General features: G+C 41.0%; 1 protein-coding gene across 1 annotated transcript in view; it reads left to right on the top strand.

The window, feature by feature from the left end:
• LOC117471708 (potassium/sodium hyperpolarization-activated cyclic nucleotide-gated channel 1-like) overlaps positions 1 to 26,060 on the top strand; it is a 69,581-nt gene that overhangs the window by 14,878 nt on the left and 28,643 nt on the right. Inside the window, exons 2-4 of the mRNA XM_034116901.1 lie at positions 9,682 to 10,105; positions 21,089 to 21,250; positions 25,008 to 25,226. Of these exons, the coding sequence (XP_033972792.1) occupies positions 9,682 to 10,105; positions 21,089 to 21,250; positions 25,008 to 25,226 (805 nt within the window). The remainder of the gene's footprint in view (positions 1 to 9,681; positions 10,106 to 21,088; positions 21,251 to 25,007; positions 25,227 to 26,060) is intronic.

Raw genomic sequence — 26,060 nt, 5'->3', positions numbered from 1 at the left:
TATGACAACATATACGGAGGCGTGTGGTGCAGTGGGTTGTGCGTTGGTGTTCGGATCAGGGGGTCACAGGTTCAAACCCCACTGCAGTCAGCATGTCGTTGTGTCCCTGGGCAAGACACTTCACCCCAAACTGCTCCTGTGGGGATTGCCCACAGTATTGAGTATGTAAGTCGCTTTGGATAAAAGCGTCTAACAAGTGACATGTAATGTAATGTATTGTAACATGTTGGTCTGTATCTGCAACTAAGCTAAAACAAAAAAAAGAAACTGTTCAAATGGCATTGCAGATATGTAAACAATGACACAGAAATAAACCCTATCTGAGATCAGGCAGTTATATTAGTTGTGATGCACCAGTCCAATAAAACAGACTTCACTTAACAGATTGGTTATTCGGCAATGATGATGATTGACTTTATACATTGTTTCTTGATCATGACATCTGCACACAAGCCTAAAATAAGTGTTGGTGTATCAACTTTAATTCTCTGAAGTCACTTTAGTTATTAAATCCTGATAGTTTCATAGAGAAAAAGAGAGTACTGGTGGCATTAGGGACTTGGTATAAGCCAAAACCTTAAGTTGATGTATACAAATCCATTGTTGGGTATAAAACATGTGAACTGCATCCCAGCATGTGATGGTCACAAATAAAATGGGGTCTTTGTGCTATTCACGTCACATAATTCTCAGGACCCATGATAATGCAACCACACAGTGAAAATGAAACCACACATGTTTTAATATGTCTAAAGGGTAACAACTTTCTCTTGCAAAAAAAGGCACAATACAATCATGTCACAGGAGCAAATGACATTTAAAGTGCACACAAAGTTGGCTTGTGCCCTAATAGAAGTGCAGTGTTGGATCCCTGCTCTTCTGCTGTTCCCATTCAGTCAGTGTGCTGCATAATAAAGGGAGGCACCTTTAAATACTGTCTGCCACTTGTACCTGACATGACAGATGATCTGTGTGCATGCAGCCGACAGATAGACATCTCAACAAGCGAAATGTGACCAAGTCTACACAAGCATGCAGGAAAAAATGCTAAGATATACCCCCTGTTAATGCCCGTCACAGTGTAGGGAGAACTGTATATGCACCTCATTCTTGTATCCTATTTGCCAACTAATTTAAATATAGGCTATTCTGAAGTGTCTGTCCATCTCAGGATGTTTGTGGTGGCTCTCACAATGCCTTTCAGGTAACCTGGCTAGCAGGGTGAGGAGAAAGAGAGAGGCTTATCGTGTAGTCCGATGCACTCTGAGGGGGACAACATGTTCCTGCTGTCCCTGGTCACCCCACCGGAGAGTGGGCTGTGGCTCTGTCCCTACAGGCAGCCAAATGTCAGGGCTCCCTTCATCAGAACACTGAACTCTCAGCACAACAACAGGTTAGGTGTGAGCTGTTCTGCTGCCTCTTCTTCTCAATGTTTCCAGTGTTTCTCTGCTTTGTTGGGCCTCGTTTCAAAGTCTACTTACTTGTGGGGAGGAAAGATGATGTTCCCCACATAATTAGACAAAATACCAAGCTTTTTTATTCCAGATATCGTGGTTATAATAGATTTTTTGTCAAATAAATTAATCTTAAGAATTGTTTTTTTTCACCAAGCACTTTGTCACTTGTCTATTTTATTTGTATACTGTTTGTTTCCAAGCAAAGGCAACCAATAATATTAATGAATGTAGAAAATGTAAGAAAGAGTCAAGGCATCAGCGGTTTTTGGTCACTAATTATTATACATAGAATAAGTATTAATTGCATAGCTTTGATTAAAACAAATTTGACTTATCCTCACACATTTAGGTTTGGTTTGGTTTGACATATTACCAGTTTGGTATTTTTCGTGCATGTATCTGATACATAAATCTATATTAAAATGAGATGTTTCTCTTTCCGCTAACACCTAGGAATATCACCTTCACATCCCCACTGCTAGGTTGCTGTCAGACATGTGGTATAGCACCACAAAGTGTGAGTCATTGATTTGGGAAGCACACAGAGATACAGGATTGTTTAATGCCTTTGAAATATCCGCCTAAGATCCCGCACTCTCACAACGGTATTTATAGAACAATGTTCTTCCATGTCAGGGTCCCAGTGAATAATAAAACACAGTAAATGGATCCCTGCTATGTTTAGGTGACCTGACCTCCATTAGACCACAGGAGTGAAAAGGAGAAATCATGAGCAAATACTCTAGACATGCATACACACGCACGCACACACACACAAACATGTGCATGTATAGCGAGTCTACATTTACACATAAAATCACTTAAAGTCAACAAGGATTCCTACGCAGCTCTCTGAAATTCTGCTTACTGAGCGATTCCCTTATCGTTGCAACTTTGTTGTAGGTCACTCACAATATTTGTTTAATGGATGTGTTTAACTCGATCTGACTAATGTCAAGATGTCTTCCATCAGTAGATTGATATATTTCCACCAAAAAAATCCAATGTTACCACAAAAAAGGACCATGCTCTGATTGCTTTTTCTCTTTTTGTATGTTTGAACATGTGGACATAGCCTTCATATATAAAAAATAAATAACGTATTTTCACAAAGAGTATACAGCAGCTGCTTTTAATCTTACCAGCAATCCCGACACTCCTAAAACAAGTGAGGGGCTTAATCAAACAGATGGCAGTGGTAGCTGTGTTAGCTGTGTGTCGCTCCTGTCAGAGTGATGTTCTCTTAAACAGCGTTCTGTCTTGCTATTCTTTTTGCAAAGGTGTTGAGGAACTCTCAAATCTTCCTTTTTCTATTTCTTTCACCCTGTTTTTCCTTCATATAGTGAAATGTAACTGAAGCCAGATATATTTGTGTTGCCCCTTCGTCTGTCTTGTTCTTTTCTGGTGCCAAAAGACACCAAGTTCTTGATACCCAGTGCATTTGTTTTTATTTGCCAGGCAGTGTTGTGGCTCGATTGATGGGGGAGTGTTGGTCTAAGGACAAAGTCCATTTCTCCAAATGACTTTTAACGACATCCCCATCAGATTCAGCTGCACTTTGCGTTTAGTAGTAATTAGCAAATATTTGTATTGTCCCCGTAGGAATTGATGTGATGCTGATGTTAGCATTTATCTTGAAGCACTAATAGCAGCCCTTCAGAACCAGTGTGGCTGTAGACACTGTCGCGTTGTGATAATGTAACGTGTCTGCACATGTGTGCACGTGCCATCCATGAAATAACACATTCTTTGTTGATAAAGAATATTAGAGTAAAAGCTCTACTTTTTTATTCCATTTTATGTTTAAGAAGCATTGTAATGGCTTTATTTGTTATTTGTTGTGGTAATGCTTTGCAATATGCAGTTGCCTCATGATTAAAGTTACAACACAATTCAAGAAAAATTACAAGTCTCTTTGAACTGATATTTATTATGGTGAACTAAATAAAAACCCACGTTTGGGTCATCACAGTTAATGAAAATGGCAAAACCAAAACCGACGCAGTTACTGAAAGAAACAAATACTCTTAATTCCTCGCTGCTACCTGTCTAGTGCTGCAAGCGAATAGTAAGCTGTGTAGCTGGGCGGGATGACAACACAGGTTCAAGGTTCAAGGTTCAAGGTTCTTTATTGTCAATCCGACATAGCTACAGAGTAATTATGCAGTTGAAAATCTTATGTCACAGGCTTCTCCAACAATGCAACATAATAACATAACATAATAACAATAAGAGCAAGAGCAATACAAAAATAATAATAGTTATAAAAATGAAATAAAGTTATGATGTGGAATAGTGCAGTATGAGTCTATATACAAGTTATTGGAATGATATATATATATATTAGGTATTAGATACATACTACTGAGTAGCAGTTGAATGTTTGAAGTTGTTTCAACAGTTCAATTTTTTAACAGTCTCACTGCCCGCGGGAAGAAACTGTCTCCGAATCTTCTTGTCCTTGCCCGGATGCTGCGGTAACGTCTGCCAGACGGCAACAGAAAGAACAGTTTGTGGCTGGGGTGGTGGGGGTCTTTGATAATCCGTAGTGATTTCTTCCTGAGCCGCTGGGAGTAAAGGTCCTCCATGGATGGCAGCTCCGTCCTGGTGATGTGCTGTGCAGTTTTCACCACCCTCTGTAAAGCCTTACGATCGAGGTCGGTGCAGCTGCCGTACCAGGCCGTCATGCTGCCAGTGAGGATACTCTCTATGGTGCACCTGTAGAAGTTGCAGAGTATCCTGGAATCCATTTTGAACCTCCTCAGCCTGCGGAGGAAGAAGAGCCGCTGTCGAGCTTTCTTGGTGATGGTGGTGGTGTGAAGAGACCATGTCAGGTCCTCAGTGATGTGGACCCCAAGGAACCTGAAGCTTTTGACTCTCTCCACCGTAGTCCCATTGATGGCGATGGGGGCGTGTCCCTCTCCCTGCTGCTTCCTGTAATCCACAATCAGCTCCTTTGTTTTGCTGATGTTGAGATGGAGGTTGTTCTCCTGGCACCAAGATGTCAGGTTTTCGACCTCCTCTCTGTATGCCGTCTCGTCATCGTCTGTGATCTGGCCGATGACGGTCGTGTCATCAGCAAACTTCACGATGGTGTTGGAGCTGTGTGTGGCCACGCAGTCGTGGGTGAACAGGGAGTAGAGGAGAGGGCTGAGCACGCAGCCTTGAGGGGCACCGGTGTTAAGAATCAGGGTGGAGGATGTGATGTTTCCCACCCGCACTGCCTGGGGTCTGCCCGTCAGGAAGTTCAGGATCCAGTCGCAGAGGGCGCTGTTGAACCCGAGGTCTCTGAGCTTGATGGCCAGCTTGGAGGGCACAATGGTGTTGAATGCTGAACTGTAGTCAATGAACAGCATTCTCACATATGTGTTCCTGTTCTTCGGGTCCAGGTGTGAGAGGGCAGTGTGGAGGGTGAGGGCTATGGCGTCGTCTGTGGTGAGGGCTATGGCGTCGTCTGTGGGCAAAGGCTATCTAGCATTTATAATATTAGAGAACATGGCAATATGAAGAACAAATGTCATTACGTTTGCATTTCTTCTTTTGAAATTGTTCTTATCCTCTTGGGCTTTCACTCTTAACATGAGCAAACACAGTGGTGGCAAGGTCTGTCTAAAAATAACTCCACTTGACAACAAGCTGGAACAGTACCCTTTTACTTTGAAGAATTCCAATTACTGTCACTGTATCTCCAGTGTGTGTGCGTGTGTGTGCGTGTGTGTGCAATAGACATGAAACTGAGATGTTTGTGTGTACACTATATATGTATGTACACACGTATAAGTGTGAAATGCTCTTGTAAACTGTAACTCAAGCACATTACCACTCAATCGTCTGCTACTGTCCAAACCAGCCCGAGTAGATTTGCAGTATTTCACAGGTATTATTTATTCAGAGTGAATTGGTCCACAGATTAATGTGTTAGTGGGAATGAGATCCTTGAATTTTAATGCGACCGTGACAAACAAACATGAAGAATACAGTGCTGGCCATCATTGATGTATTTTATTTCCCCTCCATAATCCATCAGTAATGGTGTTCAGAGAAAATAGAACATTGTAAGAGAAAACAAATCAAAGTGTTATTCTGCACCAATTAAACGATAGCTGTTAACAGAGCAGGATAGGAAAACCCTGATTGCATAATTTAAAGGGCCCATGTCATGGACATTTCTACTGATCATATTTCCATTGTTGAGGTCTACTAGAATAGATTTAAATTGTGCAATATTCCAAAATCACATTGGTTTCTCAGACAGCATCTCTGTATGTGTATTCACCTGGTATTCACTCTCTGTCCTAAACGGCTTGTTGGAGCTCCTGCCCCCACTCCCTGTGAGCCCAGTGTGCTCTGATTGGTCGGGACGTTGCGAGGCTCGTTGCTGCTCGCCGCTGCGAGCTGCTGCGAGGAGCGGACAGTTTTCCGGGGTCGGCGATACAGCGAGACAACGCGAAACTCATCCTGAGCACACACAAACAGCTGTGAGAATGGGTCTGCGGAGAGCATTTCTCCGCGATCCCAACTCGTCTATTACCAGCGTTCAGGGAGCTCTATGCAAGTCAATGGGGACTCCCTGTTAGTTAGCCAAGGGATCCTGGTGTGTGAGGTGCTCCGCGGATTGGTCCATTTGGTCATTTGTTGTTGATTTGGGTGTTCACGTCACAGAACCCAGGAAGCAAACAATGGAAAATGAGAAATCTCCAACGAGGCGTTCTGGGGCAGCATAGACAGGTATTTTCTGTGTTAGAGTTTTACAGGGTGTACTTTGAGGGTTTTTGACTCTGCAGACCGTTTACATGCATAAAAACCTTCATAACACACAAGGGGACGGGTAATAACCGGAAAAGCATGACATGGGACCTTTAAATTAAGTAAAGTTTAAAATCCAGTCTTAGTTTAAATTCCAAGGAAATGCTCTGATGATAAAAATGTAGGGACTCAATACTCATAGAACAATAATTGCAGCAAAATGATAATAATTTATAACTTTATTTGTACACCTTTTTAAATTATATGCATGAATAAATTATGTATGTGACCAAGTATTCACCATTTGAATTATAACGTTTATTACAGCAGTGTAGGAAAATAATAATTTCAGAAGCATTAATAGTAGTATCAAGGTGTAAGGATAAAACCACCTCAAGTTGTTCCGCTTTATCACAAACATGTCTCAAAGGACTTTAAAGAGATAAGGCCGTTTAATATCTAACTTATCTTCAATAAAATGATCAATCGTACACATCCAGCAAAGCACACTTCAAAGAACAAGAAGATCTCATGAGAAAAAAATTGGAAGACAGGTTTTGTTTTTGCTCTGCGAGGCAGACCGTACCTGTACTGATGAGCACATTTTTCCTTAACTTGACACGACATGGGCCAGAGGACGTTTTGGATCAGGCTGTGTCATCCCGCAGAGCAGCTGTTCATTGTAAAGCCGCGAGTTACTTACTTCAACAAACTGGGAATCAAGCTTGAAATCAATAGACATCAGCTGCAACAAGGACGTGAAAGAGCAGTAATTACTTGCGGTAGACTTGCTAGCTTGCAGTAAAAATGCATATCCTACACTGGTTATGTTTTGTGGTATCCTTTCTGCCTTCATTTTTATGGCCCTGCTCTTGAAATTGGTTTTGCGCAGAGACAGATATTTTTGGCCCGGTCGGAGGCAGGTGGGTAAATCATCCCACTCCTCCATGCAGAACCCCCTTCATGGTGCGATCTATAGAGCTACCAGGATATATCGCCCTCAACACAAAAGAGCCAATCTGGATTCAATTACCAAGCCGGCGGAGAGAACAATTTATATCCAAACTCTCCGGCCTGGAAGACAGACGCGTTCACAGTACAGTTTGTAATTAACAGTTAACCCTCTTTGACCTTTAAGTTAGGATTTACAGTAAAAACACAAATAGCTTATTATGTCAAGCTGCCGTCTGACACGCTGGGGAGGTAACATATCATGTAAAGGTTATTACGTTTTTTTTTACGGTGTATACGCTCGCTGCCAACACACATGCACAACAAGGTATCTAAGGTTAGAACAAACTTGTGATGAGTCACAGTGAGTTTCATCCCTTGTTGCTCAAGCAGAGATCTTCAGTACGTAAATGATTATTATTATTATAACAATTTGTAAACTTCTGTAAAATTGCAAAGCAGTTAAAGCATGGTGGTGTTTTGTGGTTATGGCATTTAAAAATGTTTTGAATCGTGATGATATGTTAAATGTCTGTTTCCTTGTTTCTTCCCTTTACTTCTGTCCTTGTTGATGTTGCAAATGGAGCTGCTGTGATACAAGAACGGTTTCAGACTTGATCTGACAAATTATTATCGTATCGTAATCAAATTATACATGATAATGCAGGTATATAATCCAAGTGTTAGGGAATAATTTGCTTACAGTAGGTATTCAACCTTCGACACAGTTCATAGTTTTCTCTCTTTACTGTCTCTTTTCCCATGGCATAGGTCTACGGCCTTGGGTATTGTTGCTATCTCTCTTAAGGAGGAGCAGCTTGGGCACATTGTTGTTGCCAGTCTATGACAGAGCACAAGCCGCCATGAGGTAGTTTACTGTTCAGGGACGTAGGTTCCCTGGCGCACATTCTTTCCTATGGACGAGAGCTCTAGTTAGATTCAGGGTCCATATTGCTTCTCGCTGATGAAGAATGTTGATTATTACACTCCGAACTAGTTAAAACCTTGAGCTGCAGAAGAGTTGGTTTGGCAACCGCTGTGTCAACTCGTGACACACCACCTGTCTTGTCAATTCTCCGGCCGTAACTCCAAATAAACCATGTTTGCCATCAAAGCTCCAGCTCTCCTCGTGTCTCTCTGAGTCCTGTTTCCAATTGCTTCAGAAGTTTCCCCCACACCAAGTACGCCAGGAATTCAACCATCCTTAATGTACTTATTGCACTTTTCGTAAAGGTCAGTGTCTTCAGTAAAAAAAAAAAACATACTATACAGGAAATATAATATCACAATAATAAGACATTGCACTCTATTAACACTTGCAAATTAGTCTTTGGTATCTTTGACTCTTGTGTCATTAGTTTACTGCCTTCACTTGATAGGAATTGTTATCTTCATTCGTTGTGAGTTAGGGCGCAGAGCCTCCTATTGAAGGCAGTTTTGTTTCTGTAGTTACTGCCCAATTTTTTGTCTCCTCTGGCTTTGCACTTACAACTGTTTTCTTATTGGCTGCGCTGTAAGGGTCAAATTTGAAATGATTTGAGGGCAGCAATCTGTAGCAATTTCGAGCAATGCGCCATGCCAAGAATAGCATTTCCACCTTGTTTGGTGTTGCCAATCTCTCCATAGGTTAGCAATTGCACAGACAGCGCTGAGCAGTTTCACCACTTTTCATGTGAATGCATCTTAAGAGTATGAGTTATACAAAAAAATATATATCCCTACCTTTTCAATTAGTTGGAAAGCAATGAGAGACTTATATAGTGAAGGCTTTAGACCAGGGGTGTCAAACTCAAATACACAGTGAGCCAAAATAAACAAATCGGTACTAGTGGAGGGCCGGACTGGTTCAATGTTTATTGCAAAACTTATTGAAATGAACTTATTGCACATATTAAACGTGGAACTAAACAACATTACACATTAAATAATCAGTTGCATTCATTTCTTATGGCTCTATCAGCAGCTTTTCCAGGGTCATTTCTTATGATTACATTTTTCCACAGGCCAACAACAGCTTCAAAAAATTTCCCTCAAAGAAAAAAACAAACATGCGCTGTTGTCTCAAGAAAGAAAGTGCAGAAGGAAACATGTAAACTCAGTGTGCTGCTCTGTGATGCTAGTTCAAGCCAGATACTTGGCATCTCATCTTGGGTGCAAGTTCATCAATGTTTGGGGTCAGGCTCTGAGCGGAGGAAATCCTCAGGATTGAGTGGGCCTGATTTGGCCCCCGGGCCTTGAGTTTGACACATGTGCTTTAGACAAAGTAACTTGTATCGTTCCTGTTGCATCTTATGTTTTATTTTTTAATAGCATTTGGAATAAGTGTTGCAATCAGTATACAATGTTTAATTCAAAGGGATGCACATACAGTGTATCATACATCATACAGTCCCTATCAAATTACTTTTTGCACAGAAGTTTAGCATTACCTGGTCGCTAACTAAACAGGATGCTGCCAATAGTGATTGGAGCATTTTACTTGGTTCTCACAGCATTTTCTCTTCTTCCAATTTCTCTCCCTCATAAGGTTTTACTGGGACTTGACCATGCTGCTGCTGATGGTGGGCAACCTCATCATCATCCCTGTGGGCATCACGTTCTTCAAAGACGAGCACACGCCACCCTGGATCGTGTTCAACGTGGTTTCCGACACCTTCTTCCTCATGGACCTGGTCCTCAACTTCCGGACGGGCATCGTCAAGGAGGACAACACAGAGATCATTCTAGATCCGCAACAGATCAAAATCAAGTACTTGCGGAGTTGGTTTGTGGTGGACTTCATCTCCTCCATTCCTGTGGACTATATCTTCCTCATCGTGGAGACGCGCATCGATTCTGATTTCTACAAGACGGCGCGCGCCTTGCGGATTGTCCGATTCACAAAGATCCTCAGCTTGCTGCGGCTCCTGCGACTCTCCAGACTCATTCGCTACATCCACCAATGGGAAGAGGTAGGAGGTGCACTTCATTGTGTTTGATGTATGTGTATGTTTGTGCTGTATGTCGGGCCACTTTTTCTGTATGATAGGTTGCTATTTTGAGTTGGCTTTGGCAAACTGGATTCCCTGGATGTGGATAAGTGGACTCACAGAGAGAGAGAAAGACAGAGATTCTGGGAAAATACCGGGGAAATCACAATGATTGACAATCATACACGCATACTATTTGATGAAGCCAATCAAACACATAGGGCTTCACTTCTTATATCCAATTATAATCCAAATGGTATTCCCATGCAGGGGAGTTACATGAAGCATTTTTGCACAAGCTCTGTACTTTCCCCATTCCCCCGGGTAGAAAATATGGATAGATGCTGCTTCTGATTACATCCACCCTTGAAAGGAGTGAAGAGGCTCTTTTGCTTTACCCCAGTCACCAATAAGTTGATGAGGCCGGAAGTTGATTAGCATTTTCCCACCGTGGGCCCGTTCAGCGAGCAATGGGACCACAGAGCCCGGAGAGGCGTTGCTGTGACACAAGCATGATTATAATTGCTGCAATAATTAGAAAAGTTCTCATTGCTTGCTCTCACTGGATGGATCTTGTTGTTTAGTCTCAGAGGTAAAAATGCAAAACGAAGCATCAGAGTCTCAGCGTGGGATTAACAAGAAAACACAGCACTAGAAGATAATATTGGACAGTCAAGGCTGCTATGGTCAGTCACAAAATAAGATAACACACTGGGTTATTTAATAGATGCTACCCACGAGTAGGACTGCTTCTTGGAGGCTCAGCCCTTGATAATAAACTGCTGTTCCACATATCCTCCCTAAAAATAATCAAGCCCCCTACAAGCTTGTAGTTCTTTGAGGCGTTGGACAGTGCCGTGTGGGGGCTTTAGTTCAGGGTTTAGTTTCTCGATGTAGTATACTTTGACACAAGAAGTTGCAGATTACAGATGCTATTCAGCTTTGCGGTTGTTGATTTCAGAGATGAAAGCAACATTTTCAGTCAGTAGTCACTTTGTGTAACAAATGGGTTGTGCACTTCATGTACTGTAAGTAGTCCATACATCTAATGTATTACCCAATACCACTTTCTGTACTCGGATACGTTTTCAACAATGACGAAAGTACTTAATAGTTATTTTGGTGTTGTTTCTTTCACTTTGTAGACAGTTTTTTCTAAATAAAACGTGTTCATTTCAGTTTACTTATAATGTCTTATTCTATCTCAGTTTTTCTAGTTATAGTATGTTATCACAAGTTATACAATATTACTCCAAAACAAACAGAAAGTGCTGTTTCAGTTTGCACAAACACTAAGCACATAGAACAAACCCACTCCATGAATAGGGTACGTATTAATTTTGTCACAGTCAACAAAACAATCATTTAAATTTGGGTTTAGCTATGCATGTGTCTTTGTGGCAGAACTGATTGGATGATGACCCCTTTGATTTTTTTAAAGAAAGGCACACAATAAAGATCCGTTCTCTACCAAATACAAGCAAACTTAAAAATGATCATTGAACCAATGAAATACATTTGCAGAAAATTAATTCTTGCCTCGTCTGTGTGGAAGACTTTTCCCCTAATTACACATTCACATTGGCCCTTCTTACAACACTGTATTGATATCCATTAATTAGCCATTCAGTCTGTAAACTGTTGTCAAAATGCAGTGGCACTAAGATAGTGGGTGGCTGTGTCCATCACCTGAGTGTATGACCTTACATGGACAATTGTAAAGGTTGAATAGCGAGCTGATTGCCAATCAAACCACAATAACCCCAGACCTGCCCACGGCCATTTTGAACCGCTCCTGGTTTTCAAATATTGAGCTGGCTCTCTCTGTAGAACAGCGTATATAAGTGTGGCGACATTAATCATGCAATAGGTCTGTGATGCCATTTCAAAGAGAGGAAAAGTTCAAATGAATCGCTGGGGGAAAATCCCTTTGCCACCCTTTGGGCCTCCATGCATGTCTGCTGCTGTACTTCTGAGCCCAGAATGAAGGGAGGGAAGCATGCAGTGGAGGTCAGTCTGCATTTGAATAGGGAGGACACACTGACAGTGAGCGGTCACATGGTCAGCTGTGCAATGAGGCAACAAAGGAAGGACGAAGAGAGTAGGAAAGGACTGAAGTAGCTATAATGAAGGAAAAGACAGAAGAAGCAGAATCAACTGCGGAACTAGCTTATGGACTTAAGATAGTGTTTTCTTGTATTTGACCATCTCCTTTTTGAAGGAAATGAAAGAAGAAGAAGAAAAAGGGAGAGCAAACATTCCTATTCATTCATTGATAAACGTGCAAAGACTCTGCAGACAGTGAAGACTGTAGTAAAAACCACCAAACCAATACCTTAAAGAGAGGTTCAGCTGCCATTTAGAAGTCTTATGCCTGTGTGGGTGATGTGTGTGTTTGCATGAGTGTGTGAGGTTTCCTGATGAATGCTAGTTAGGCAGTCAGAGTGAAAGGCCAGCTTTGCCTCAGCGCCAGACTACTCCAGATGCAACCTCACAGAAATGTCATCTGTCACCGCAGAATAACTTGTCGCAGAGATCTCACCACCTGACTGACTTTTTGACTTTTTCCTATTGACAGCTACAATTCAGACAGCGTGTTTGTATCTCCTCTCCATTTGAATATTTCTGTAACACTTTACACTGACCTAACATTGGTCTATTCATCCGCATATCCACTCTTTAGGCTGTCCTACACATGTTTTATTCACGTTATTCACTGTGATGAGTTATTATTTCACCTTGGTTTCACAGAATGAGGCAGGATTCATGTGATCCATGACACTCTGCCATTTTTAGCCCCTGTATCATCACAGAATGCCACTCAGCATTACTCGCCACACTAAATATAACGGTGCGATGAGCTGCATCTCTCTGACAGGGCAGAAGCTGCATGCTGTGATGTCCTCCAAAAGACAAAGCTGATTTATTTAACTCATATTTCACAAGTATCCGCAAGCTATAAATAGTCCCGCACAAATTCATTTGGAGTGTTATTGTTTGAGTTTCATTTCCTCCTCAAGAAGTCACTCAGAGGACACTTCTTCCGGGAGGGTTGCATACAGCTCAGTGAACTGCTTTGCATGGTTTAATACCTCGTAGATGGATACCGTTGGGAACAAACATTACAAATAGAATCTTTTCATATGTACTGTCTGTGGTGAATAAAGATTTTAAGGAATTAAGCACATGCAAATGGGAATGGAAATACAAGGAAACACAACATTTTCAAACATTCTGAAGCGATGAAGAAGCAATGTTTACACAAACCAGGGATAAAACTGAGCTCAGAAGCAGATGCATTACCAGTAAAGTGCTTAAAGAATAGACAAAGACTGTCTGTTTTGACGTTGCCCAAAAAATAACCTTAAAATCAATAGCATCTTCAGAGGAGACCATAGAAAAAGAGTGACAAAGCTAATTGTAGCAGCCACATGTAAAGTATTTTCTGTGTTTGTTAGGTCACATTTTTTAGTCACTATAGGTGGTGGGCGTGTCTATTGGATTTGGGCGGTGATGTTTGAGGTTATATCCGGTTGCTCATACTTACTAATCATTTGCTTCACATCCTCACTCAAGTAATTGCACCAGTGTCACTGGTCCCTGGACCTTCACAGCAATAGGCCAGTCCAACATGTCATAACTCTGTTTCATAATCTTCTGGGGTTAGTTGACTAGCTTTCCCCCCATAGTATCATCCTCTCATAACATCAGGAATCTTTAGTGAAACAACAAGTTGCTGAAACACCTGATGCTTTCTTAGAGCGAAACACTTTTTTTTTTTTAGAGTTCCCTTATACACACATATATGTACATATTAAGCAAATACTTAATCGCAAATTCAAAGATTCAAAGAGTCAAAGGTTTTATTGTCATATGCACAAAGCTACAGTGTAATGGCAATGACATTCTTCCGACCTGATCTCCTCCAACAATGCAACATATATAATAAAATACAAAAATACAAAATAAAGACTAGTGCAAAAAGTCTATATACATGTCAATAAAATATGGGATATGTACAAGAACAGAGTATGAAATTAAATAATGTAAATTAAGACCAAATTAAATATTTATTGCGGTGATAACTATTTATATAAATTAGTATATTGCAAGAGTGCATTGCAATCAATATACAGGTCAAATCATTGTACTGTAATAGACGGTATGGTATGTATGTCAAGTGTTTCTCCTTTGTGTGAGTGTGTGTATCCTTTTGCCTGTTTATTTGACATGGACTATAATAGTGTGTCCTTACGAGAGCATATTGTGCTTCAGCCTGGAGCTCAGACATGTTGGCACATTACAACATTTTGAAGTGTCCTTGAGCGTGATGCTTGACCCTCAGACTGCTCCAGTGGTGCTTCCCAGCAGACCACAGAGGCCAGTTTAGGTCAAAGAAGAGCAACGTGCTCTCATCAAAAACACAAAGCTATCATTTTAAAATATGAATAGAACTTTACATTTTAGAAAAAAGTACTTTTAACTCCAATGTTTGAATTATGGTCTCTCATTATATACATTTAAATACCCAGCAGTAGTAAGAAAATACATATTCTACATCATGGATATCTCAAGTTATCCCCAGTTAATGTTTTATATTACTTTAATTGATTTGCCTTTAGCCTACTTTGCATTTCAAGTTGTTCTTGACTTACTCTGCAGTTTGGGATGTAACATTCACTACAGTATGTTTGAACAGTAGAAGGCTTGTTAATTAAATAATGTAAAATCTGTTGCACAAGTGTGTTTTGACAACGTATTAACTCTCTTACAATTTGTCAGAGACATGCTATTAAATTAAATACTAAGCACAAATGCTCCTAGGACATTTTAGCAATTAAAGGGATGTCTGAAACTGCAATCACATCATCTTTGCCTCTTAGAGACTCTAATCTGAACACCACTAACACCAGCAGTATCCTTTTGCATAACTGAAGCAATGCCCCGATTCTCTACCAGCTCATAAATCTCCATCCTACTGTTCATGCTCACTGCTTGTAGCACTTCGGGATTCGAAGTCAAATATGAAGTGCTTTATAAATGAAACCCATTATAATTATTATTATTATTATTATTATTATTATTATTATTATTATTATTATTATTATTATTATTATTATTATTATCCTTCTTGTTGTTTTTTCTAATTAAAGTTCCAGTTTCCTGTCTAAACGTTCCATATTTAAGCTTATTATTTGTTACAAGCGCCATGTTGACAGAGGTTTTGGCTGTGGTGGCTATAGGCCAGTGATACCATTGTAATGCATAATGGCGGCCAACATGGCGTGCAGATATCCATCACACACACACACACACACACACACACACACACACACACACACACACACACACACACACACACACACACACACACACACACACACACACACACACACACACACACACACACACACACACACACACACACACACACAGCATCTCGGCGTCTCCCGTGTCTCCTTCTTGTCAGCTTCCTCTTGTCACTTGTCATCGGGATAAAAATACGACTGTAACCGGATATTCTCCTCATTGCAGTTGTCTCCTGTTGACGAACCAGTGACTTGAATGAGATTAGTCATCCTGTTAAATCAGATTCAATGCACTGCACTAATGACTAAGCTCTGAAGGCTTCCTCCCATCGTGCCCAGTTCCTACAACATTGCCGTCTCGACTGGATGACCCAGTAAACGTTGCTTTAAGCGTGGATGGAGAACCATTTATGAGACAAGAGCTAGAGCCGTTACTGAGGGGGAATATTTGATGGTAAGGTGTAGATTCAAAAGACTTGAGGTGCAAGGAGCTATGTTGCACCACCTGTTTATTTATTAGAGGGTGTCAGGACGTCTATCTCTGTTAATATTGGCATCTTGGATTGTTAAGATTTATGACTGTGTGCTCCAGTTAGCTGGAAACAAAGCGATGTGTCAGGGAAAATGGCTTTGATGGAAGTGAGCCACGTGGCTGCCCTGTGGGTCCAGAGAAGGAGTGAGACACCTTTTCATTTCCACCCAGTAAATCTATACAAAATATTTAAATACGGTAAATCAACTAATCAGCCCCCCACTCACTCACTGACCCAAACCTTTGCCAAGGACTGGTCTTTCAGAGATAAGGAAAGCAGAAAGAATAGATTTAATGGGCTATTATTGAGTGCACAATGAGGCTTGCCAGCAACAGTGACAGGTCCTCAACATTTTGAATGAGCCTGTGTGATATCAATACCCACAGTGGATTTGCCTAAAAAACTATTACACAAAAAATGTGTAATCCTGCACAAACCCAATAGCGCAGATTGGCAGGAAGCAGAGTGAGAGTGGTTTTTGTGATGGGAGCCCTCCAGGCCTGTTTAGACAGATGATGGAAGGGTGCTCCCAGCGGTCCACTCCCAGGCCTACTTCTCATTCTCCACATGTGCTTCATCCACCCAGGACAGCATGCATGAACATGACATTTTGGTCGAGGCATTTAAAGTGAGAAATCTAACCCCTGCTCCCCAAATCTGCCATCATCGAGGATGATTAAAGATAACACTGAGACATCCGTGGATTGGTTAGGCTGGGAAACATTATTACTCATCATGTCCTTTTCGAAAAGGACAAAGCAGCAATTGTCACAGTATATATAATGAATATAATACATATGCAGCGCAGTAAAATAATTACTATTTCAAGAGAAGAGACATTAAAATAACTAGCATATCCATTAAAACCTTTAAATCAGATCTTCAAATGAAAAAGTGAAATGTACATTTAAAAGCAACACACTAAGCTCTACTGTTCGTCACTGCTGAATCTTTAAATATCAGAAATCACTCAAATTGCATAATTTATCAGCACATTAAACGCATAAATAATAATATAATTATAAAACCATTACAAATTAATTAATTGGAGAGCTTTCTTGTTTATTAGATTAGGTTCAATCGTCATAGGAGTATAGGAACCGAGACAGTGAAATGCTTTTTAGTTATGCACAGAGTGTGTATACATAATAACTTAAAAAACTGATAAAATACATTTTCACTGTGTTGTTAAGTATTACATAATTGCTGTAGAAATGTAGCTCTTACAATATGTTTAAATAAGTTATGCAAAGCCAAGTGAAACTACTTTAATAATGGTATGGGGGTTAGGTGGAGAGTTGAGTTACAGGACATTCGGTCAGCATAATGGCATCAGAAAAACAATGTGAATTTAGCTTTCTGTTATGTGTCGGGAAGCCATCACGCCCAAACATTCATCATCATTAGCAGCGTGAGCAGCAAACACCAGATGCCCGGGTATAGTGCTACATCAAATGTGTCTGGGCAGCTACCATCAGCACCGTGGGACATATGCATCTATTCTCTCACCTGATCACGCTCTTTTCTCCATCTGTCGGAGATGGATCGGCAGCTGCCTTCGCTCTCTGTGCCTGTGTGGGCTCTCACAAGGATAACGATTAGTTTCTGACTTCAGCACGTAACTCTGTTATTTACCTCTTTCCTGTTTTCTGGTCTTTAGTTGAAACTGTGTGAATATCTTTGATTTATCTTCCCTTTTAGTGGTAGTAGAATCAATTTTCTGCGTAACGTGCTTTAGTTGCTTGTATATGTAGATCTGTGTACATTAGGACACATGTGTTTTCAGTATTAGTAGAGTAGTTTGACCCAGTATAATGTACCCATCTCCCAAAATGTTTTTTGTAAACACCAAAATTGACATATCTAAGTGTCCGTTATGCTTATTCAAATATTTGTATATCAGTGTTTATGACCACAAGATAAATAAATTGTAAAAAAATTGTTCACAACATAGTTTTTTCATTTGAACAGATACATTTTTAGATAATGACTTGTCTTTTACACCTCTAGTAGACAGCAATGGTACACAGCAGGGTTTAAAATTGTAGTTATTGCAGTAGTCATATATAGTGCTAACATTATCACCATGTTTCATTTCCATTTCACATGTTTCCTTTGGTTAAATTAGCTTTTCCTACACGATTAATGATCAAAAAACACATCCTCCATCTCAAAGTGCTTATTACCATTTAACTGCTATTTCATTAGCTGCGTTTACGAAACATTGCCTTTGACGGCCTATAGGTTACGTGATGTGACCCGTGTTTTTGATTTTTTTTTTAAAGCAAGTGGATTTGAGCATGGCCTCTCATATGTGGAGCCTAATGAGGGTAGTGAGAGTAACAACAAGCTGTTGTGTTGCGTCTCCATGCCCTCATCAATCAAAGCTCTCCTGTTTATGCTCATGCTGATACTGCCAGGCTCACTTTGAGTCCCTATCAATTAAAAGAAAGTGGTCAGCAATCCATCATCCTCCATGTAACACGCCATGTTATGGAATGCAAACAGTGCATGCATTTGTGTGTTGCATTTTCTGCACGTGTGCATTTTTTACAGAACAGTGCATGTTGAATTCGCAGAGCACTTAAGTCCTGATCTATGTAGCTGTTTTTTTAATTCACAAGAGGCGACGGAAACAAAAGGAGAAGGGGAGATATACCGGCACCTAATTTCCCTCCCTCAGAGTAATGATCCTTTGACAACCTTCTAACAGAGCCAATCTCGGGAACAATTTTTCGTAAACTGCAAAGTCTGTTCCTGCTTGACCGGGGTGTATTTGAATTGATTACAGCTGTGGAGAGAGATAGGGGAATCACCTTCCTCTGGTGACAGCGCACTTTGGGTTACAAACTGGAGATTTGCATGGCATTACCCGTGACAGTTCTCATAGGCTTTACCCTCCACACACTGGTGAAGTGCCAGAGGCCTTTCGAGGGCAAATCTACAGACGAAATGTTACTGTTGGACAGTAGGAACCCCCACCAGATATTGTAAGGAATTGAACCTGCTTCAGAAATATCCTGACTCTGTATTGAAGTATTCCGTTTATTGACAGATTCAGGGACACAAAGCAATGGGACAGACCGCACGACACATTAAAAACAGTAGACAGTCATCCCATGCTCCATAAGCAGTGTTGGGAGGGTTATTTTAAACACATTTTGTTACAATTAATTATAATCTGTTAAAAAATGGTATTCAGAAACCTAATCCAAGAATCACAATAATAAAGAAATACAGTAAGTCTCCATTTTGTTCCTGTTACTTTCACATTACCACAATAAAAAGTATACTACATATAATGAGATTAAAATAATATTAAAAAGATTACTTTTTTTAAACCTTTTTATTTCTTTTTTTAAAGCTGCAGTGTCTATCAGTCTTCAAGTTCACGTTCATTCTCAGTCAAAGCAAGCTGGAAATTCAACAGAAATCTAATCCACTAAGACGTGAGAATGTGAGATGTTATATCTCCCCCTTACATCTAAATATCCCCATCTACATAGCACCAATCATAAAGAGATCACATGTGCAAACAGCCTGAGGATAAATGTAAAATGTCTATGCTAATTACGTCAGAATCTCAAATGAGCAATTTAAATAGTCAACAACATATGTGCGCTTTTATGCATACTATCTTTGTCAGTCCTTAATGTCCCAGTAATTGCTCTATTTAAATTCACGTCTGGCTTAAGACGTTTTTAAAGATTTAAAATCAATGTTTTTTATAGCTTCCTTTTCCTGTCTGGAAATACGATTTCACAAATGAAAAATATATCAAGCTCAAAGTAGGAAGTGGAGAGGGGCGCCTCGTGATTTATTCATTCGCCACAGAGTGAATTTAACACTTTAATGTTAAGGAATGCCATTACAGCTCCGGGAGGGAAATTTGACGTTATAACATAACGTATTTACCACAGTTTAAGGAAAATACACAAACACAAACATTAGCTCTGAATTGCTGTGAACAGAAGTGTAGAACATTAAGGGATTTGGTGGGTTGAGAGAGAAAAGGTGCAGCTGAGCGACTGATTCAGCTTAGGTGATGTAAAACGCCTCAGGCTAAACATTTTGAACAAAAGCCCAAAGAAGGAAGGAAAGGGACAATGTGTTGAGTTTCAGTGTGTGTTTGTGAGGACGTTCAAAGAGTGTGCAAGGGGGGGGGGGGGATGTCTCTGTCCACTCCAACAGATCCCGGTTTCCCATCCTTGCACAGACACATGTTCCCGGGCATACCTCTGGCTTCATGCTGGCCTGTTGACGGAGCTAAACTGATGTGATTTGATCATGCAGCCGTACTCGCACTGTCCTGAAAAAACACCATCCTGATCCCTGCCTCCTTCTTGACACGCACAGAGAAAACACACACAGATGCATGCTCACATTTGTATGCTTTCGGATGGAAACCGAACAAAATAAAACCTGCCCAATGCTTTAGGAAGATTTATCTTTGGGTGACAAATATGTAGATGTTTGTGTTCGACATTACATCTCGCCAAACAATAAAGGAAGGTTTGAAATATCGCCTCTCAGTCACAAGCGCTTAAAAGGCGCCGAGTGGATTTTAATAAGGAGCGGTTAGCAGTGCACACCGTGGTCTTCAATGGGATTAAGAGGCTTTGAATGGTTGAGGCCATTAAAAATCTACACAGGCCCACAAGTCCTGGAGCGCCTTATGAGTATATTTATCATTAGGATTAACAAACTCAGCCTGTGAACGCTCTCACCCCAGGAGCACAGCAACCTCTACCCTTGTAGCATTATTGTGTTTGTCTGAGTGGCTGATGATAAGAGCGAGTCAGCAGCAGGGGAGACAAAGCTCTGCTCCCAGCCTGCCGACCATCCCCAGTAGACCGCTCTCAAATGCAACATCTGCATCCACCAGTTCATCTGTGTGCACTGTGAAAAAGCCATGTTTTCTGCATGCTACGTACATTGTTTTTTGATTCCTGAAGCACACACGCTAAGCATGAAGCGATGAAAGACTAAACCCAGAAATCGTGCTTGTGGAGGAGTAAGATCTCCCTTGTGTGTGCTTTGTAATCTAGCGAGATTGAGGGATTTCACTATTGAATCATCCTATCCTAACCCGTTTCCTGGTTCCTTCCTTTCCCACCCCTCAGATCTTCCACATGACCTATGACCTCGCCAGCGCCATGGTGAGGATCGTCAACCTGATCGGCATGATGCTGCTGCTGTGTCACTGGGACGGCTGCCTGCAGTTCCTGGTGCCCATGCTGCAGGACTTCCCCGCCGACTGCTGGGTGTCCAAAAATAAGATGGTGGTAAGTGTCTCTCCTGCACAGAGTCCTCCTGCCTATTGGAATCAGATTAAGTCCTGTTTTATCTCATCTGTCAGCTTCAGTAATTACTGTACTAAAACCCTTTAGCATCCTGGGAAAGATTGCATCGCATATCTGTCATTTTAAGCCCTAAATCAAATATATTTATCTGCTGCGTTTGCCCACATTTATTCAATTTGCGGATTATTTGTATTTATTTGGAGCTCCTGACATCTGTCCATATTGTGAGGGGAGAGACACATAGGCTGTGTGGGGCACATTGATTTTCTGAGGAGGACAAATAGCCTCATTCAATATTGGTAGAATATTGACGGTTTCCAGTAAGCGCTCATGCTGTGCTTTAATTTAGCGTTATTTTTAAAACAGCTGCTGGAGTCTCTTTTAAAGCCTGACTCATAATAGAGTTTTTTTTTATTTGCTTATGGAGGCGCACTGTGTCACACCTGATGTGCGACTCTGAATAACCCGCAGCTGCTGGCTCTCGTGTTAAATAGGCAAGAGTGCAGCACCAAAGGAATCCGAGTTATTGTCAGGTTTTGTGGTTGGGGCCTTATTAGCGATTGATCTGACATCAGTGACTGCTTCTCTCTTCAGTTCAACCAACCAATACATCCACAGATAGTTAACCCTTAAGCAACGCCTCCGAGAAGAGCTGTTCCCTAACTGATAGCTTATCAATATGCGTGTCGATGGAAGTGCCAACAGGGCAGAGTTGGGCTTTAGTGAGGTCGGCAACTCATTTTGGTGAACAATTGAAAGACGTCCACACGGTTGAATTGAAGCTTCCTGGATTGTATAGTTTTATTGGTGACATTTCAAACCAAGGTTTTCCTCAATTAATTGCATTTAGAGGTTCAGTGTCCATATAATGATCAGATCCTCCTCTGTCACAATTCTCTTTGCAGAGAAATAAACAAATGTATTCTACAACTTAATTTAATAGGCTTATGACTTTTTGTTTGTACTAATTTAAATCACACACAAAATACTAAATGTTTATAAAAAAGATGACAGATTAAGTTTAGGCAACAAAACAACAATTCAAGGATTCTGATTCACACGAAGCAGCTTCTCGTCAGCTGTATGTTCAGCTCTCCGTGCCAGAACAGATGTCACATGAGTAGTTACATCGCTCAAGGTATGATGCATTTGGTTCATCATGCCTCGCTGGCTCCCTGACATGCTCACTTGTTATATTTAATCATAGGAAATGACAGACGTTGCAAACCACTGTCCCTTGAGATGTTACACACATTAGCAACTTTTAGCTCATTTTCCATACCTGACTTTGCAGAGACACACACAGTCAGGTGAGGTGGTCCTGCTCAGGGACAGCATCAGGACCGGGGATCAAACCAGCAGCCTATTCTTTCAGTTATCTGGATTAATATGATTAAAGCTAAATGTTTACATTCAGACTTTTTAATGGCATACAATTTCCCCTTCCACTTGTTTTAACTTCACAGACAGATGCATTTTATTATTAGTTCAATATGCATAAAGCCAAGTTGCAATGGGATCATTTTACGTATCATAAGGCTGAGCTGTCAGGCAACATAATGTCAAATGTGACTCATCATGAAGGTATAGTACATTATGCATGGATAAAGATTACATTTTCTATATTTGTCTGCAGCTTTGAAAACAAGGATATGATTGCCATATCTCTCTCTTTTACTTGTGAAGAAAGTACAATGCAGGTCCCGAAAAAAACCGGAATAATACACAAATCCACAACAAAGAAAGGAAACATTTATTTATGTTTTAAACGTTTACATTTTCAGAGAAATGTTGCCTTTACTCTTACTAGGTTTTTTAATAGCAGCCCTACTTTAACCTCTACTTACTGCTATTAAAAATTTAAAATCGAGTCTTCCATTACTTAAATGTTTTAATACGTACATCCACTCAGCAACTCTGGAATATGGGATCACATGTTAATTGTCACAAGAGGATTTCATGCAGTTCTGGCGAAATTATATGGAGATTATATTAAAGGTCCCATGTCATGGCCATTTCTACTGATCATAATTCCATTGTTGAGGTATACTAAAATAAATGTATATTGTGCAATTTTCCAAACTCACATTGGTTTCTCATACAGCATCTCTGTAAAGTATGTGTATTCACTCTCTGTCCTAAACGGCTTGTTGGAGCTCCCCCCCCCCCCTGTGAGCCCAGTGGCCGTCTGCGAGACAGCGAGACAGCGAGACACAGCGAAACCCAGCCCCAAACACACACACACCCGCAGCCTGGCTGGGAGTGTGCCCAGGCTGAGTTCCGCGGTGTCTCGCTTTCTCGCCGACCCCACACCAGTGAGCCAGCTCACACTGTCCGCTCCTCACCGCAGCGAGCCTCGCAACGTCCCGCTGACTGTGTGTGTGTGAGGAAGTCCGCAGATTGGTCCAAACGTAACGGCTCCGCGGATGTAACGTTACGTCACTATACCCAAATACGTCACTATACCCAAGAAGAAAACAATGGAAAAAAAGAAATCTCCAACGAGGCATTCTGGGGCAGCATAGACAGGTCTCTCTCTTCTGTGCTAGAGTTTTACTCGCTACAGGGTGTACTTTGAGGGTTTGTGACTCTGCAGACCGTTTACATGCAGAACAAGCTACATAACACACAAGGGGACGGGTAATAACCAGAAAAGCATGACATGGGACCTTTAAGGTATTTTCTACTCTTTTGTTGTTACAGCACAGAGTTGTGTTTTCCAAAACCTCCACAGAGCGTTATAGCAGAATTATTATTAGTCTTCGTCCTCAGGTTTCTGCACCTACAAACAGTCCTTTAGGAGTGCAGAGGCCCTGAGATGTGAGCAGGAACACTCATAATGTACTTAGTTTAAAATCCCGTGTGAGAGCTGTAGCCTCTCATTACCATCAAAATGGAGTTTGTTTTGTTTCGCACAGTAAACACTGTCTAATTAATTGCACTACTAAAAGAATGGCTCTCAATGTGACAGAATAACAAATATATCTTTGTGAATTCATTCAAGCCTCGAGGGCAGGCACCTCTGATGGAAAGCTCCTCGTGTTTTGCTTACATTACCTGCTCGACAAAGAGTTTGTATTGACTCAGTCACGGTTGGTTTGGCTCTGATTAGAATCATTAGAGGACACGTTTTGTCTTCTTTTACAGTAGCTGTCCTATTATCTTACTGGGTCATCGCTCCTTACCTTTTCAGGAGGACACTAATAAAATTGCTATCTCTCCCGACTTTTTACCGCTGTGGAAATGAGTTTGAAAGCAATTTGGACATGTCACCCCCAGGAGAGAGTTGATATTGATTTGCCATGAACTACCACCGGGATCTAAAGGGAAAGGGGCAATTTATCTACAAATGAGAAAAAACTTGCGGAGAAATCACATTTTTCTAAATAGCTGACCTACTTTCCGGCATGCAAGCCTCTTGTGTCTCACGCTCCATCCGCCCATTCTCAGGGCTCTGTTTCAGGCTCTCGCCCAAATGTCTGCTCGCTTCAAATGTTTGCATATTGAAAAGTACGTTTTACCCTGCCATCTGCTCTGTATTGAACCAAGGCGGTCCGAGGTGGACGTCTGCCATTTGTTTTGTCTTAAGCAATTGGATGTGTGTCAACTGTCAGGGTGCTCATTGACCTTTAATGTGCCATCACCACCCTAATGAGAGTGAGGGAAGGGAGTGGGAAAGATGGAAAGATTAACGTTGCAATGTACTCACCCTAATTTACCCTCTTCTGTTTTCATCCAGAATGACACATGGGGACAGCAGTACTCCTACGCACTTTTCAAAGCTATGAGCCACATGCTGTGTATTGGGTATGGCATGTACCCCCCGGTGGGCATGACAGACGTGTGGCTGACCATCCTCAGCATGATTGTGGGAGCTACCTGCTACGCCATGTTTGTGGGACACGCCACCGCGCTGATCCAATCCCTAGACTCATCTCGACGGCAGTACCAGGAGAAGGTAAGTCAAGATGTTGTGTTTCTGACGTGTGTTGCCCTACTTTACTTTCAGAGAGGACAGTGGTGGTAAGGCAGGATGCTCACACTAATCGTAGCAGTTCGACCCCAATTGAATTATCTTGATGTTTGTGCAGCCATTTAATACACTGATATCTAGGTGTTGCAGTTTCATCAAGGCTAATCAACCAAAACAAATTAAATAAATATTAAAACAAACAAACATTACCGGTCCAATAATGCTTTGGATGATGTTAAGAGGAAGTATAATTTTGCTATCTAGGTTCTGTTTGTTTCTGTTGCACCCATGGACCGACAGACAATGATCAAAATGTGACTTTGTGACTAAAGGGAAGGAAAAATCTTTAACATTTCCAGCCAACGTAAAGGTGAATTGGGTAGCTGTATTGCTCGGTGGTTAGAGCAGGCAGCCCATATCCAGTGTTGCTGTGGGTATGAGGGTTCGAACCCCAAACATGGCAGTATATTTCACACCCCACCACCAATAAAAAATACTAATAATAAATAAATAGTAAAGGGCATACATGGCTGTATGTGCAGATTTGAATTATAGTATGAGAAACAAAATTCATTTTGACATTTTGGTAAACGGTTTTTCCTATCATTGCCTTTCATCTCACAAAGTTCAGTGTCTTTGTTTCACTTGATATCGCTTGAAAACACTTGGAAGAAAACAGTAAGAATTTACTTTGAGATACATTTAAAGGGTTTTCTTTGGACAGCAATATGGCATGCTAAACGGGAAAGTTGGCCACATCCTCTCAGCTTCTGCAACATACTTTTTTTTTTGTCTGGATGGGCTTGTTTGCGGTTGAAC

Source organism: Trematomus bernacchii, unplaced genomic scaffold (assembly GCF_902827165.1).
Source record: "Trematomus bernacchii unplaced genomic scaffold, fTreBer1.1, whole genome shotgun sequence".
Lineage (NCBI taxonomy): Eukaryota > Metazoa > Chordata > Actinopteri > Perciformes > Nototheniidae > Trematomus > Trematomus bernacchii.
The sequence above is the reverse complement of the archived record's forward strand: the minus strand, read 5'-3'. Positions and strand labels throughout refer to the sequence as shown.